This window comes from Podarcis gaigeae (assembly GCF_964106915.1).
Source record: "Podarcis gaigeae genome assembly, chromosome: 5".
NCBI classification, from domain to species: Eukaryota; Metazoa; Chordata; class Lepidosauria; order Squamata; family Lacertidae; genus Podarcis; species Podarcis gaigeae.
In genome coordinates, this window is record NC_139681.1 from 5,209,849 (window position 1) to 5,227,744 (window position 17,896).

General features: G+C 43.6%; 1 protein-coding gene across 6 annotated transcripts in view; it reads right to left on the reverse strand.

Annotated features, from left to right (window-relative positions):
- PCLO (piccolo presynaptic cytomatrix protein) overlaps nucleotides 1-17,896 on the reverse strand; it is a gene marked incomplete at its 5' end in the record, with an annotated part of 241,011 nt that overhangs the window by 99,514 nt on the left and 123,601 nt on the right. For all 6 annotated transcript variants that reach the window (XR_014564187.1, XM_083738705.1, XM_083738703.1 and 3 more), the window contains 3 exons: nucleotides 7,159-9,170; nucleotides 9,592-14,575; nucleotides 15,876-17,462. Coding sequence is in view for 5 of the 6 variants with exons in the window: in XM_083738705.1 (XP_083594831.1) it covers nucleotides 7,159-9,170; nucleotides 9,592-14,575; nucleotides 15,876-17,462 (8,583 nt within the window). The remainder of the gene's footprint in view (nucleotides 1-7,158; nucleotides 9,171-9,591; nucleotides 14,576-15,875; nucleotides 17,463-17,896) is intronic.

The following is a 17,896-nucleotide window of genomic DNA, read 5'->3' on the forward strand; positions in this document are numbered from 1 at the left end:
TTTGCGCCCCCTAACCTTAACCCCCAGATGTTGCGCCCGGTGCGGCCGTCCCCCCCTGCACCTCCCACGCTACGCCACTGGCAGAACTATGTACTACAGTTCCACAGGAAGATGGACAATACATGCTGGATCAAATACTAGTAGTAGTACTAGCAGCAGTAGTAATAATAATAATAATAGTAATATGATGCAATATTACAATAGAAGGCCACAAACATTTGCTTTTTAAAACTTACGACCTTCCAGATGTTGCTGGACTGCAATTCCCGTAACCACTGACCCCTGGTCATGTTGGCTGGGGACTGGTGGGAGCTGGCAGTCTTTACAGCAATTAGGGGGCCACAGGTTAGTTACTGCTGATTTAAAAGTTCACCATTTAGGAGAAATATTGATTTGAATCATTCCTATGAATGTGAAACCCTTTCACAAGCCCCCTTTCCCCAGATGGAAATCTACACCTGAACCTTTTTCATTTTCTTTTTCTTTTTACTAGATCCACTACATGCTTATCAAAATATTGTTCAGTAGTTTTTCATTGTTTAGCTAACTTGTGTCACCGTAAATATTGTACATTTCAGTAGAAACTTGCCAACGAATGACTGAATTTTTACAAAACAATCAAGACTTGCTCTTGATTTTTTCCCCATGTACAAGCACAAATTACCAACTGTCTATCAACTTATCCTAGAAAATGTTTTATTTCATGATATTATGCACTGTGAACAACAGACCCTTCTGGTGTCACCTGACTCACAATTTATTGTTCATTTCAGGCTATGAATACTGCAATAAATTAATAGGAATAAAGGGAAGATTTGAATAAATTTGCAGGCTACACTTAAAAAATTCATGGCCATTAGTATCTTCTGGTCATTCAGTAAACTGTGTGTTATTACACTCCTGTAGGGTTGTGGAAATATGAGCAATTTCATGGTCACAGGCAGTCACATACAAGCATACAATTTCACCTCTGCCCTGATCTTACCAGGAAGGCAAAGGAGAGCCTTTCTTTCAATCTTGGTCTTCTGCCTCATGTCCTGCCCATGCTAGATTCATCCTCCAATGATCTGGACCCCCCAGATACTGGTGGAACTCAGGAAAAGTGCAGCACAACAGCTGCAGAAGACCAGGGACCCTCAGGGGAGGCTGGCAAGTGTCCTGCCCTACAGAAACCACCCCTGAGCCCCCAGGTGAAAGTGTCCCTGACTGGTGCTGGACAGGTTCTAAGGTAGGTTGCAATGTTTAGAAATTAATGGCATGCATTATTATTACTATTAACCGCCTTCTAAACCACCATCTGATGGCAATCTACACATAAAATAATTACAAGCAGTTAAAAATGCAAAAAACAATGGAGACATTTAAAACAAGACTAAAACCCCAACAAGGTGATGATGCTACATCATAACTGCACATGGAAGCTCACTTGACTGGATCCAATCCTGCGTCAACATCTCCCCCCCCCCAATCTGGAATGCTTAACTTGGAACATCTCCCCTGTTGTGAAAAGCTGTCTGCATGCAAAGGTATTTTGAGATGGAGGTAATTTTTATTATTATTATTAAAAAAGTGATTTCACTTCTCGTGCATTCTGAGCAGGCACAGACATGTGTGAAGGCTCTTGAAGTGAGGCTACAGGGAACCAGACAGAGGGCCTTCTCAGTAGTGGTGCCCGCCCTGTGGAACGCCCTCCCATCAGATGTCAAAGAGATAAAGAATTACCTGACATTCAGAAGACATCTTAAGGCAGCCCTGTTCAGGGAAGGTTTTAATATGTAATGCTGTACTGTTTTTAACACTGATTGGGAGCCGCCCAGAGTGGCTGGGGAAACTCAGCCAGATGGGCGGGGTATAAATAATAAATTATTATTATTATTATTATTATTATTATTACAGGGACAAATCAAATGTGGTTGTGTGAAAGCAACTGAACACATGCCCCCCCCCATGTAAACAGTCATTGCAAAGGGTGAGGTGTGCAGCAGGATCAAGATCACAGCAAATGGAGAGGTCCCTGCTTGGCTATGATCAGGGTGAAAATCCCACTCCTCATTTGCTATTGGGATCAATGGAGGCTTGCCTCCTGGAACTAGTAGCAGCTAAAGGGGAAGAGTGGGCATTTCATTGAGACCATAGAATGAGGATTGAAAAACTCTCCCTAACTGCTGAGGTCCTGATTCTTCATGCACATGTTAACTGCTTTCAAAGTTGTGTACACACCTTACATTTAAAGCACCCCTCACAGAATCCTGGGAACTGTAGTCTGTCTACCACAGAGCGACAATTCACAATACTCTTAACAAACTAAGGTTCCCATGATTCTTTGAGGGAGAGAATCATATTTTAAATGTATGGTGCATATGCAGCCACTGCTTTTAGTTTGGTCCTTATTCTGGATTAGTCAAGAAGGGATGTGTTTAAATGTTTTATTGCATGGGTGTCAAGTTGAATAAAATATTGGGGGGGGGGCAAGTAAACCCTGCACTACGTAATTGATCACAGACGCCATTTGAATGGCAGCCCCTAGGAGTTGGCTCCTATGTTATATTGTTCAGTTTGTATTCATGGCTTTGGCTTTACAAACTGTGTAAAGTTTTCAGGATGGTTAGGGAAACAAATCTAAATAGGGCAATATCCAGCCAGAGTGAAGCACACCAAATTCCTGTTTAACTCAACTCTTCTACATGGAAATAGATAAGTCCTAAAAATGCTTAACTCTCATTTGGATTGAGCTTCTAACCTTTAAAAACTAGGGGATGCATAAGGATTTCTGCCCTCTGGTCTGCTACTCCTTGTTCATGCAAAGACTGTTAAAAACTCCCTTTGGGGTATATGTGTGCATCTGTTTGTTTGGGGCAGGAACACTTGGCATGAATCTAAACAGAGACAAACTGATAAAATGTTTGCCATGCTTCCAAACTGGACGTTTCCCAAACAAGTATTCCCTCAGAGGATGTTAAGGGCAAAAGTTTGCCCTGTTTCCAAATGGAACAGATGTGCCAACAGATTTTGGCACTTTTCCTAGATACCTTCCCTTGAGACTTGGGTTCCCCAGAAGAGGATGTGCACAGCTACCAACTGAATAAAGATTATTAATTATATGGAGCTTAATCCAAGGCACAATAGATTCTATACCCATAGTTCCTTGTTCTAAGTAAAATGCTGTAATTAGAAAGAATTTTCACTTTTAACATTCACTACAAAGCACTCAATACAGAAAACACGACAAAGAAGCAATGTACTCCTATCTTTATTATATTATTGGAACTTGAATTGGCTGATTTCTAGTCATTGCTCAATAAAGTTAACACCCCTGCAAGGGTGAATCAACCCCCAAACATTTGCACTCATTTACTGATGTTTGAAGGTTACATAAAGGCAAATGAATGCTTGACTTGACATAGGAGCCAACTCCAGGGGCCGTGGGTACATAGGCGCCAACTCCATGGGGCCTGAGGGGGCCCAAGCCCCCTCAAAAATTCATTTGGGGGGGCTCTGCCCCCCCAATAATTTAAGAAAATTATTAGTTATATTATGCGTTGTAAAATCACAAAATTATGTTGGTATTTTTTATTTTCATTGTTTGACGATAGTTACCTTTTAAAATACATTCAGTAATGAGTTAAAACCAAATAATTATTACGGTAGTAAAAGAGGCGGCGCCAGTAGTTTTGCTCGGTGCGTGCGACTGGCCCAGCCCCTCTTTCCTTTTCCTCTCTTCTGCTCTCCCGCCGGGCGCCTGAGGGAGAGTTACTTAGCGGTTCTGAGGAGCCGCTGTTGTTTCGGCAGGGGAAAAACCGTCGCCCGCGAACCGCCGAGCTCCCTCTCTCTTTCCAGCCTCTCTCTCTCTCTCTCTCTCTCTCTCTCTCTCTCTCTCTCTATGGCCAAGGAGGAGAAGCCCTTCAGCCAGTCTATGGCCGAGTGGCGGAGGTTCATCTACAACCCCAACAGCGGCAAGTTCCTGGGGCGAACGGCCAAGAGCTGGGGTGAGGAGGGCGAGCGAGCGCGCGGGCGCGGGGAAGGGAGGGGAGGGGCGGCCAGCACGAGGGGCGGTGGGAGGCGAGGCGAGGCGCGGCGGGCACTTGCCTTGCCCACCACGCATCTCTCTCCTTCTCGGTCTCTCTCCCTCCCTCAGCTGGCGAGGGGGCACGAGGCGGGCGGCAGCAGCAGTAACGGGCTGGGAGCGGCTCTTAGAAAACTTCCTGGGGCAGGACCCCGGTATTGGCCCCCCCAATATTTTTTATAAGTCGGCGCCCCTGCGTGGGTACCTGGGCACCCACAATAATATAATTCTAGAAGCCGGGCACCCACAAAGTCAATGAGAAAAGCCAGCAGGAGGCAGCACTGTCTCCAAGAAAGAAGCAGTTCAGCTCCGCCCTCCGTAGCCAGTGAGTGAGGCACTCTTTTCCAAGCGCGGGGGGTTGCCTCAGACATGGAGGCAGAATCTCTCTGAGTCCAAGCCCCTCCCCACGGAGAAGGAGGAAGAGGAGCCGCTGCCACAATGCAGACATGTGATGCCACACGTAGCTTGCGCGTAGTGCATGTGACATCCATGTTGCGGTGGGCACCCACAATCCTGAGGGCAAGTTGGCACCCCTATGCCATGTCAAGATATGTAAACCATGTAAAATCAGGGAAAGGTTGACCACAGCCTCATATAGCCTCCCTTTCCCAGTATTCCTGCTCCTAGAACAGGTTTCCTCAACCTCAGCCCTCCAGATGTTTTGAGACTACAGTTCCCATCGTCCCTGACCACTGGTCCTGCTAGCTAGGGATCATGGGAGTTGTAGGCCAAAAACATCTGGAGGGCTGAGGTTGAGGAAGCCTGCTTTAGAACAACAGAATGCCACTTAGTTCCAGATGAGCGAGTACCATGTTTTTGGAACTGGCAAAGTGTGTTCAAATCATAGCTGTCAACGTTTCCCTTTTTTTAAGGGAAATTCCCTTATTCCGAATAGGATTCCACGCAAGAAAAGGGAAAAGTTGACAGCTATGGTTCAAATCCAGTATCAGCCCATGTTCTTACATGATGGGCAAGCTTGGGCAAACCAATTTTACTTATACAACTGTAATATATGTAATATATGTAATATCTAGACAATATGAATCTACTCTCTGACTCACAAGTAGGCTTAGGATGTTTGCTTAAATCTTTAAGTTGTTCACCTAAGGGTGATTGTTTTTATTGACTAATGGTATAAATAATATTTAAACTAGGAACAATCATTCCACTAGTAATATCCCAAGCTCTTTAGTGTGAAGAGAAAGCAGGGTTCCGAAAACTAAAACAGCTGCTTTTGTATTTTGGGATGAAAATTATGCAAGGAATTGATAAACTTGGGAGGGTTTGCTTGATGCAACCAGTTCAAAAATAGTCTCATTGTTTAAAATCCTGTGGCGGAAGCAAATCTATAAGTTACTTCTCAACACTAAAGTTTATCTCAGTTTAAACTGTCAGCAAAAAACGTTTCTAAAGTACTTCTTTCTCTGAGAGCTGAAGACATAGTAATACAAGGAGACTTATGAACAACTACTTTACAAAAAGCATTTGAAACACAATTTACTTAAGAACACTACTTGGCCGAACTGACAGATCCTGAAATCAGGAAAAATGTTTTGTTTTACTATGGAATATACAGTTATGGAAGGAAGAATGTTAGGCATTTTGTGGGATCCTACAATGTTCAGACAACACATGGCCGCCATGCTAGGGAATTAGGTCTCCTTTGAAATAAGGTAAGGGACAACAGCAATAGCAGCTGCTGTCACTGGGCAGTGCTGTGGAACCCGTCTGCTACAGCTTACCTGAACTGGGCTGAGGCAGAACAGGGTGGCAATGAGGTCAGGGCAGTGCAGATGCACCAGCAGAGCTAATCCAGCTCTACTGTTGGTGTGTCTGCACAGTTTACTTGGAGGATACTAGGGTGGGGCAGCAGTGAGGCTGGGTCTATGCACAGCTGGAAGAGTCAGACTGTTTCTACCAGTATGTCCATGCAGTCCCAAGCTTACTGCCACCCTGCTCTGGCCTGCCCCAGTGCTGTTCAGGTACGTTGTGGCGGTGCCTATGTTGGGAAGGTGGGCTTGTGGGTTTCTTGCCACACCAGCTGCTACTGGGCAACAGTAACATCATTTTGGCACTTGTGAAAACTCACTGTGCGATACAGCAGCAAAAAAGTGAATGCTATTCCATGCTGCATCAACAGAAGTATGGTGTCCAGATCTAGGGAAATAATAGTACCCATCTATTGTGCCTTGGTCAGACCACACTTGGAATACTGTGTTCAATTATGGGCACCACAATTTAAGAAGGATGTTGACAAGCTGGAACGTGTGCAGAGGAGGGCAACCAAGATGATCAAGGGTCGGGAAAGCCTTGTGAGGAACAGCTGAAGGAGCTGGGTATGTTTAGCCTGGAGAATAGGAGATACGATAGCCATCTTCATATCTCAAGGGCTGTCACATGGAAGATGGAGCAAGCTTGTTTTCTGCTGCTTCAGAGGCTAGGACCTGAACTAATGGCTTAAATTTCAAGAAAGGAGATTCCGACTCAACACCAGGAAGAACTTTCTGGCAGTAAGAACTATTCTACAGTGAAATGGACTCCCTTGGTCAGTGGTGGACTCTCCTTCCTTGGAGGTTTTTAATCAGAAGTTGGATGGCCATCTGTCATGGATGCTTTAGCTGAGATTCCTGCATTGCAGGGGGTTGGACTAGATGATCCTTGGGGTCACTTCCAACTACAATTCTATGATTCCAATTTCTTAGCACACTTCCTTGATGGAAGTAATGGATGTATGTGCATTCCAAGCTACTAAACTAGATTTCTGAAAGGAAATATATGAAAACAATTTAAGTATGGAGGAAACTAGTAAATTCCTTTTCAACACTGATTCCAATAAACATTGGGATTAACTCTCATTTAAGTATTTCCCATTTTATTTTGAAGCAGCACCATGTTCCACCTTCCTTGCAGTTCCATGTCTAATTAAAAATAAAATAAACACCTCCTATCAGGTTTCAAACATACCAGAGCTTCATTGCCAGCATTGCCCAATTACCATTCACATACATAGATCAAGTTAATGAAGCAGGGCTTATTATAATACATAGGATGTCACTCAAAATGCACTTGTACTTTGAAGAAAGAAGGGGTCTTACCAAGAAACCATCCGTGTACGGGAAATGTGCTCTGGAAGGGTCTTCGGCTGTGGGGCTCAGCGGTTTGGGGTCAGACAAAGAGCGCTGCATCACCTTGGCGGACTTGGGGCTCAGCTGCGGAATCTTGGGGACCTCGGAATGCAGAATCTTCTGAGGACTAAGGTCTTCAGGGTCAGGCTTCTCATAGGGTACAAAGGCCGACTCTATAACTGCAGCCGGAGATACAGGCGAAATGGGAGAATAAAGTACTTTGGGAGATTTGGGAGGGGAAGGGGCTACCTGAAGTGTGGGTTCTGGCCGAAGGTGTGAAGAGTAACCTATTTCTAATGGTGTTGGGCGCTTCTTATCTTTCTGAGGGGAGGTAGCTGTGAAGTATTGGGGGCTTTGGGTGTCTGAATCCGTTTCTGTCTGACACCCCAAACTTCCTCCTTTGTATGTCTTTTCTGGAGCTGAAATGTGTTTTATGATTTCTATCTTTGCATCTAGGTGGGCCCTTGCTGAAGGGGTCCGTATTGTCCCTACTGGCTCTGTTTGTACGGATATCTCTGCCACCGTTTGCACTGCAATACTGGCGACTTGGGGAAACGGCTTAGGCTTGTCTGCCTCAGTGGTACTTTCGTATTTCCCCACACGGGCTTTCCTCCTTGACCTGTTGGTCGGATCCCATTCATCTTGGTCCTCATCGTCTGTCTGGACACTTGTATCCACACTCTTTTTGGTTCTCCTCCTCCTGTCTGCATAGCCCATGTCTGCACCATCCTCATCGTCAGTTTGAACTCCGCTCTCCACTATCTTTTTAAGACACCTAGGCTCTTCTTCCAGAGCTCCGTCAAGTTCCTCGTATGGGCCACGCAACTTTGGCATGGAGCTCCTCTTTTTCAACTGCTTTTCCTCTCTCACATCCACATCTTTAAGAGACATCTCTGAGACAGAGCTTAGCAGGCCAGGCCTGGGAATGTACTGAGTTACACCATCTGACTGAACTGTGTACCAGGCTTGGCTTTGTGGAATTTCGATTCCCAGCACAGCAGAAGCAGTGGTAGTGGCTTCATCACCAGCCCAAAACTGCCCGTTGGGGGCAGCAGCGTACTGGCCTTCAAGGATGACTTGGTCTGTGGTCGTCTGTGGGGAGACAGTTCCAGAAGGTTCGTAATTGTACTGATAGATCTGGTGGATCTTCTGCTCTTCCAAGTGCTGGTGGAGCTGCTGCTGCAGGTGCTGGATTTGTTCAATGTGCAGTTGCTGCTGCGCTAACGTTTCCTGCCTCATCATGAACTGTGCCTGCCTCTCTTCTTCTTGCTGATATAAGAGGTGGTGCTTCATAGAATGCAACTCCTCAAGCTTCTTCTGAACCATGAATTGCTCTTGTTCTCTGAACCGATGAATTTCTTGACGCTCCCACTCAAGCTCCTCTGCAAAACGTTGCTGCTGTAGTTTTTCAAGCTCTAGAAGCTCGCGCTCCAAGTCAAGGTGCTGCTGTTTGCCTTCTTCGGGGGCAAGGAGGTGTGTAGCTTCATCCTCAATTATATCTACAAAAGCTTCTGAAGCTGTAGTGAAAACAGGCATCAAGTTGGTTGGCTTGCTAGTAATGGCTTCCATAGGAAGAGGTTGCAACCCTGGGTCAACGTCGATGTCAGTAATTGCACCCTCTTTCTCAGAGGCTACAGTTGTCAAGAAATCATATGATCTTGGAAGTGCCTGGCTATGTTGTAAGTTTGATAATGAGGGCATTGTGTCAACTGTCTGAAGAGCAGATAGGTCTCTAACGGAAGTACTGAAAATAGAACCAGGTTGTGTGGTGATAGCAAATGTGGATGGCACTGGAGTTGCAACGGATGAATAAACAACTCCATTAGATGATCTCAAAACACTTCCAATGCCATAAGGGGATCCTATGGATGGTACTATTCGTGCTTGGGAATACTGAGGTGCACTGATCCCAGTGCCAGAAATTACTTGCCGAGTCTCTGGGTAAGGACCCGTAATCTTGCTTGAGTAATCCATAACTTCACCTGAAATTACAGGGCAGAGTTATAGTCCAGTCTTTCAAAACAAAGCCCTTTATTTGCGAGTTCTGCAAGCCATCCCATCAAGATGAGTTAAATGAGCGGAAGAGCAGGGGGCAGCCGCATGCAAATCTTCACTTTAATGCTCTACGTTAGCTGTGCAGGAGGGAAGGGAGGGGGAAGCATTTCCTGAACATGCAGGCACATGCAGGTACCTCTTTGTGCAAAACGATTTATGTAACGAAGAAACAAAAAATAAAAATAAAAATGCATGTATAAATCCCAGCACAGTTTGCCACAATGTCCAACATAAATTTTAATAAAAGGGGGAAGAAAAAATAGAAAATAAAAATAATTCATCCTGAAATGAGATGAGCAACACCATTACCATATTTCAAAGTAAGATCTGAGGCCTTGTCATACTGACCTGTTGTTACTCTGCCAGAAGTTAAGTCTACTGCTACATCTGTTGCCCCAACTTGGTAATCAAAGGTATTCTTGCTTTTGTACATAAAAAGTCCGGCCTCTGATAAATTGGTATCTGACATAGAAGGTTTCATACCTCCTATTCCTTTATAACCATAGGGCCCTGAGCGGTCATACTGATAGTGATCATCTCTATAACCAAAACGATCTTCAGGTAGTGTTGTGGCGGGTGCTTGAGCTGTACAGCTCCTGCCAAATGGAAGCTTGTAAATAACATCACAACAAACAGCCCTTCTCCCTGCAGTCAAGTCCACAGGTTTTTCATCATCTTCTATTACAGTGGTAACAATTCCTGAAGTTGTTTCATCCACTGTCACCATGGTTCTGTGGGATTTTGTGGTGCTGAGATCAACTACTTCACTCTCGACTGGTTCATGAGTAGTGGAAACGTCCGTCCAACCATTGGTTACACCCACAGGAGGTACACCCACAGGAGGATGTGTAGTGCCCCATGTGGCTGGAGTACCTAGGGACAAATTTATTGGCACCTCATCTCTGTCTGCAGAGAGTCTCTGGACACCTGTTACTCTAGGTCCAGGCTCAAAATGTTTTGCTGTTGTTAGCTGCAGTGGAGTTGTCATTGCATGTCCCAGATCTACAAGACTTTCTGTACTTGTACTATAGCTTACAGTAGCTGTGCAGGTCACTATTGTAAATGTTTCAGTGACTGGTGCTAAAGAGATACCAGCTGTCGATGCAGCGCTGAGATTTATGATAGCTGGCTGAACAGTGCTTACTGGCCGACCCAAAGTGTCACTTGCCATAATTTGCCTTCTCACATCCGTGGGAGCAGAAGATAGGTCCATGCAGCTACCTGCCCTTTCCACATCCATTTTAGTCAAGGTGCGAAGATCAATGACATCACCAAAGACATGGAATCTCCCATTCTCTCTATATCTGGGTGGTTCAATGATATGTGCCGGCTCTGGGGGTATGGTTATGGAAACACTATCTAATCCAGCATTTTTGAGCAAAGACACTGTAGTCCTAGCAACCTCTGTTGATATTAATTCTGTTGCTGAACTAGGAGCTATCTCAAAAACTGACCGTGCACTGACAGGAACAGGAGAAACAGATTGCAAAGCTCCTGGACCATATTTGCTTCGATCACTTATGCTTTGCATTTGCAAAGCAGTCATAGTTGGAGTGAATAATGATTGTGCAATCTGTGGACCCTGTTCTTTAGGGGGAGATCCTGAAGGCCAACTGGTAATTGCCTGACTGGTAATAGACTCTGTGGGAGTGCCAGGCTCAGAGGGCAACGTGATAACAACATAGGTTTCCCCTGAGGATTTGGACAATCTTGGAGAAGATTTATTAGAATGTGGAGACAGCGGGGAAGTAGGGGATGGCAACTTATACTCTGCAGGGGAAGCCAAGTTCAAAGTCATACTGCTGGTGAAAGACAAACCCACTGGTTTTGGCTGTGTTTCTGCTGGTTTGTGAACAGTTGTCGGTAGCTGAGGAACTGCTGGTTTGGGAGCAATAGGGGGTTTTATTATTTCGGCAGGTCTGTGAGTGAACACAAGTCCTGCTGGAATTGAAGCTGGCTTGGGAGGAACAGGAGGGGGTGTCGATGTGTACATTTTTGTGACAGGTGGTCCAGTCATGTTTATAGCAGATGTTGCTTCCGCTGTTTTGACGTCACTGGCAGATGGTACTAGGATGGGAGTTGTGGTCACTGAAGCCTTAGCTAGGGGTTTCTTTTTAGGATAAATAGCTGGTTTGGGCAGAATAGGTGGAGGAGGTGGGGGTGGAGGTGGAGGAGGTGGAGGTGGAGGTGGTGAGGGTGGCTGAGCTGGAGACTCAAGAGAAGAGCTTTTGTAAAATGAAAATGTTTGGGGTGTAACAGGGGGAACTGAAGAAATGGCAGCTGGCAACACAGATACAGTAGGCATGACAGAGGAGGATACTGGAGCTGTACATGTAAATTTCTGGTCAGATGCACCATCTGTTAAAGCTTTTCCTGTTATGGTCACAGGAGGTCTTGCCTGTTTGTCTTCATAAAGTCCCTTCATAACATCAAACTTGGCTGTATCTTTTATAGCTTTCTCATCTTGTGGTGGGAACGTTTCTATGGCATCAGAGACAGAAACTAAGGGCTTGGGCTTTGTTTCTACAGAGGGTGTTACAAAGGATTCAGTTTCAGAAAGGGAAACCATAACCTGATCTGCAAGGGTCTCCTTAGCAGCTTCAGAGTACTCTTTTGTGGAACTTATAGGAACTTGGGTCACTGAGCTGGTCCCTTCGGAATCTGGAAACTTGCTAATAGCATCCACTGTTTCTATGTAACCTGAAATCACACCATCTGGTGAAGAACTGCCAGTGGTGTAAACTGAAGAGGTGGATGACGTTAGGGAAGACGTATCCGATGGTATAATGGACGTGGCACTTTCTGAGGCCTCTGAGTACATCAATATGGATGTTTCGTGGGAAATTATTTCTTCAATCTCTCGGGCGTAATCTGTGAGATATTCATCCTCTATTTCTTCAGTTGTGAAGTGCTGAGTAATTTTGACATCCGGAATAGGAAGCACCGAAGAGCTTACTGAAAGTATTTCTGAACTGGATGAAATAGTGCTTGATGTCAGGGAGGTGCTTTCTGTTACCTCTCCGGATATGCTCGTTTTTGTATCTGAAACCGTTATTAATTCAGGAGATGGCTGGGTAGGACTGGAGCCTGGAGTCAACTGCATTTGTTGTCGCCTGATAAGTTCCTCATAAGCAGCATCTGCATCCAAGAGCTGTTTTTCGTCACTTGAAGATGGCGCCACACTGTCCAATACGATTATCTCATGACTTTCTGGCATGATGTAAGAGCTAGACACAATGTCTTCTTGAGGCATACCTGAATGCAAAGACTCTATCCTGTAATAGTCCTTTTGTAAGCTGGTAGGCTTTTGCATGGGTTCTCCATATATCTGATCTGGGGGCGCTGCTGTTTTTTCTTTCAGTTGGCTAAATTCATCACCCTCTTCTTGCCTTGTCATGAGGCTAGCCTCCATAGCCCCACTATAGGCATCTTCTACTAAAGATTCATATATATAGTCCTCTATTAGCATACCACCATATAAAGGCTCTTTCTCAAACACTTCGTCTTTTTCATTTACATCTGGAAGTGGCTTGGCTTTGTGGGATGTATGCAGGATTTCTTCATATACCTCTTCAGCACTTCTTAAAGGCTTTTGACCGCTCTCTTCTTTGACAAACCCAACAGGCTGCTCTTCCGTTGGAGAATATAAAGAGACAGCTGTAGGTAATTTGTAAACCTTCTGCACTTCTATTATTTTTTCTGGGCTGATTTCAAAAGCTTCAGGATCTGACTCAATACTTGGGGAATATTCAGAACAGGAAGACCGATGTAGTTCCTCCATTTCTGCTGCCTGACGCAATTCTTCTGTCGGAGAAGCATCCTCAATCGGAGATAGGTTACTTGGTGGTGTCTTTGGCCGTTCTCTTCTTCTCTGGGCTCTGAGCTCATCCTTGTCTTTCTTGGATTTTTTGCTAGAGCTCTTTCTTTGCTGCTGTTGCTGTTGTTGTTGCTGCTGCTCTAATTCACGTTGCTTCTCCTGCTCTTTTAGCAACTCTTCCTCCTCCCGAAGCTCCTCTTCTTCGGAAGAATCTTCAATAGTTGGAAGAAGAGGACCATGCGTACGATGCCTGGCTTTACGATGCTGCTTACTTTCTCCACCCATTTTTTTGTGGCTAGGACTGCTGTCACTATCTTCATCAAGGGATGACACAGACGTAGGAGATGTACCTGGAGTGAAACTGGAGGCATGCAGACTTGAAGATCCTTCTCCTCTTGACCTATCCTCTGGTGAATCTGTAAGACTCTCCATCTCTAACTCTGGTTCTTCATCAAAATATAGACTTCTCTTTGGTTGTTCAGATTCCTCAGAATATTTATTTGCTATTGTGCTATTAAGTTCTATTGTTTTGAAACGCCGAAGACCTCCTCCCGTTACAGTGATTTCTTCACTTTCTTGACTTTTTGTTTCCCTGTATTTTGGTTCTGGACTTTCATCAAAGGTCTCATCATCATCATCATGCCAGGAATGGCGTCTGCTGGCATCCTCTTCATAACCTGTGCTACTTTTCCGCGTCATCCTCTTATGTTTTCCAGCTATTGCTTTTTTGCTTTTCACTTCTTCCTTCTTTTGACTCTCACTTGTACAGATTTCTTTCAGCTGGTTTCTTATGAATTCATCATCTTCAGAACCTGACGCATCTTCATCAGCACTCATCTCCATGATCTGTTTTCGAATGAAGTCTTCATCGTCACCTGACCCTGGACTGTCTTCTGGTTTGTATTCATCGCTGCTGGAAGACCCAACACTGGTCCGTCTTTTTCTCCGTGGGACAGGTGAATTCTCACTCTCGCTGCTATCTTCTACAGAGTCATAGCGCTGCCTTCTTGTTGATGTATCTTCTGTCGCTTCTGTCTTCTGCTTGTACCCCTTCCGAGAAGATACACCTTGCTTACTTACCTCTGCAGAATCTCTTCCATCTTTTTCTTGAATATTTGGTTTTGCCAAATTCTCATCAGAACTGTAAGATTCCTGTGTGCTAGGTGTGGACTTTGCTCTATGTGGCTCTTTTGCCTGCTCACTATAGACACCATAAAGGTCTTTGGTCTTTACAGGCTTCTCTTCAATGAGGGAACTTGCTTGAGCTTCCAAAATGGATAACACAGTGCTTTCTAGCTTAGCAAGATCGGAGGGACTGGTTGGGCTGCTTTCATGTGAAAGGCTTTCTTTTATACAAGTTTCTTTCAAAACATCCTTTTCATCACTTGGAATAAGACTGGGAATTTCACCAAGTGAACTTGAGATGCCATCAGATGAGTAACCGGTGTCACTTAGACCTTGTGGACTTTTTTGCTGCTGTGAGCTTGATGTGTCTGATTTGTCATCTTCTTTCTCCTGAAATATATATGAGCGCACACACATATTAAGATTCAGATTCAACTAATTAAATAATAGCATCACTCATCCAAAATAATGTTAATATCTATTATGATCATGATAAAAATGGTCAATTAACAGAAACAGTTTAACAGTTAGGTTAAAGTGCTAAACTAGAAGTGGAGAAATATACTAATTCTCTTATCCAATAATTTTAATCACAAAAATGCCACTTGAAATAAGACTTTTTCAATTAAATGTAATTATGCTCTGTTCAATAATTCAACTGAAATTCATTCTGACAAGCTTTTATGCAGTGCAAATAGGGGAAAAATTATTATCAAGAAAATTTGGTGATGAACACAAATTTGGATAGTTTTAATAGGGGGTTGGCAAATTCATGAAAAGATCATCTATTTTCAACAACCTTGGTGGGAGAATGAAAATTAAATATGGAAGATTTGCTATGATTATAGGCATCTTTCCCCAAAAACCTATTTTACTTATTGTGCTGTTGTTCTTTATAGGCTAGGATTTGGACCCTCATGATTGCGGGAGGAAACTGATATCCATTGCCCTTGGAGCATTAAAATGATATTTCTCAGCATTTGGGAGGGCAAGGGGTTTGTTTGTTTTTTAGCTCCTCTTACAACATTGTGGAAAATAGAAATGTATGGCTTCTAAATGAAGCTTATTCATAGGTTGTGGTATGTAGCCAAAACCCTGTTCACCAAACCCTGAAACCTTTTAAAATACCATGAAGCTCTCCTGTGCTAAAGATCAACCAAATGAATCTAAAGCACCTCAACGACCAGTTACAGATAATTTAAAGGAAGTCTTTTATCACACTTGACAGTGTTCTTAACATCACAGAGACTCTTCTCTTAATATCTGATAATTTGATAATTTGTAGGAAACAACAGTTTTGAAAGTAAGTATAGGCATGAATGCATGAACTTATTAATGAAGTTGGGCAAGTTTTGTTCATTTCAGTATACACGAACCTACCAAAACCAAATCTGCATGGACCTGCCACCAATTTATGACTTGTTTTAGTCATTCTATGTCAGTAAAAACCGTGATGTGAATTAAAGTTAGTCATTCAAAACAAATTGGGTGCACTTCAGGAAAAGTTAAAGCACTTTAAATTTCTATTTATTTCAGTTGGAGAGTGAGGCATAAATGCTTGGCATTTCTCTCACTGAGATAAATGGAAGTTAAAATGCTGAAACTTGCATAGGCTGTGATTACTGTTTCTAGGATCTGGACCCACGTCATTCAATGAAGGAAGAGTTGGGAAGGAAAGTTAAACACTTACTGCTTTCTCCCTCAGTGCTTCCACATGATCAGGCTTTGGCAAAGGTACTGGCTGAGCAGGGATTTCTTCTTTTTGAGATTTCTGAGCTTTAGATATGGTTTCTGTAATAGTCATCACTGAATCCTCTTTTTTTACCTCCTCCTGTTTTATTGTTTCTTTTTGTACCTTGGCTTCTAGTTTTGCTTCAGAAAACTGCTCTTCTACCACAGCCATGTCTGGTTTATGTTTGGGCTCAGGAAATGGGGGTGTCTCTTGTGAGGGTAGAGACCTGGTGTCGCCTTCCAGGGTTTCTGTCAATTGTGTTTGATCGCTACTTGACTTGGAAGAAGCTGGATCCCTCTGAGGTGTTTCTATCAGTTTTCCCTGCTGAAGTTCCACACCATCCCTTTGAATCTGCTCAGCAGAGGCTGTCTTCACTATCTCCCCCTGAGATAAAGCTGAGTTTTCCTGCTGAATTTGATCAGCGGATGGAACTTTGGCCAGTTTTGCTTGCTGGAATTTTGGATCGGCTCTTTTAATTGTCTCATCTGAGGGTACTTTTGTCAACTTTTCTTGCTCAAGCTTTGCATCTTCCTTTTGGATTTCCTTCCGGATCTGATCAGCAGATGGTGTTTTTGCCAACTTCGCTTGCTGAATCTTGGGGTCCTCCTTCCGAATCTGATCAGCAGATGGTGTTTTTGCCAACTTCGCTTGCTGAATCTTGGGGTCCTCCTTCCGAATCTGATCAGCAGATGGGGTTTTTGCCAACTTCGCTTGCTGAATCTTGGGGTCCTCCTTCCGAATCTGATCAGCAGATGGTGTTTTTGCCAACTTCGCTTGCTGAATCTTGGGGTCCTCCTTCCGAATCTGATCAGCAGATGGTGTTTTTGCCAACTTCGCTTGCTGAATCTTGGGGTCCTCCTTCCGAATCTGATCAGCAGATGGTGTTTTTGTCAATTTCACTTGCTGGATCCTTGGGTCCTCCTTCCGAATCTGATCAGCAGATGGTGTTTTTGTCAATTTCGCTTGCTGGATCTTGGGGTCTTCCTTCTGAATTTGCTCAGCTGATACAGTCTTGCCCAATTTTATCTGCTGAAGCTCTGGGTCTTCCTTCTGAATTTTATCAGATATTTTCCCCAGCTCCTTTGGCTCTTCCTTTTGAATGCCTTCTGAGATCTTATTGGCAGATGGCTTTGTGGTTAGTTTTGGCTCTTCTTTGGGAATTTGATCAGCCAATTTTCCCTTCTGAATTTTTGAATCTTCCTTTGAAGTGCTTTGAACAATTTTATCAGTTGATGCCAATTTTTCTTGTTGAACTTTTGAATCTTCCCTTTGTGTACCTTCCTGGATTTTATCAGATGAAATTGCCTTTGCCAATTTGCCCTGTTGAAGTTTTGAATCTTCCTTCTGAATTCCCATTCCTCCTCTTGGCTTTTCCAGCATTTGAGCTGAAGTCTTCTGCTCAACAGGTTTAGCCTGGTTTTGAGGAGCAGTTGATGGCTTGGGTGATGATTTTGAAAGTACAGGAGATGTTATTTTGTCCATATCCCCAAGCTGTCCTGATAATGCTCTTTGTGTCTGACAGTTTAAGCACAGCCATTCTTGTACCTATAATATAAAAATAGCATTACATTAATAAAGGATATATGCTGTGTTAAAATATCAATATTAAAGCAATGTTAAATATTAAACACCACCCTGACTTTACAAACTTTTGGCTGCGACACTAAATATACAATGGGTTGTATCAAACGAAGTCATACTCAATGTATACATATTAAAATCATTGGTTTAAATTAGTCATGTTTAACTTAAATTGAACGGATTTAAATGGGCCTAATCCAAGTATGAGTTAAACTGCAATCCTAACCCCACTTACCTGGGAGTAAGCACCACTGATTTCAACAGAACTTACTTTTGAGTGGACATGGTTAGGATTGTATCAGTTGGATAAAACCAATAAATATTGTAAATCAATGGAGATATTGTCCACAGAACCATGGCTACCATTTTAGTAGCATAAATTAGGAGTGTCCAGAGAT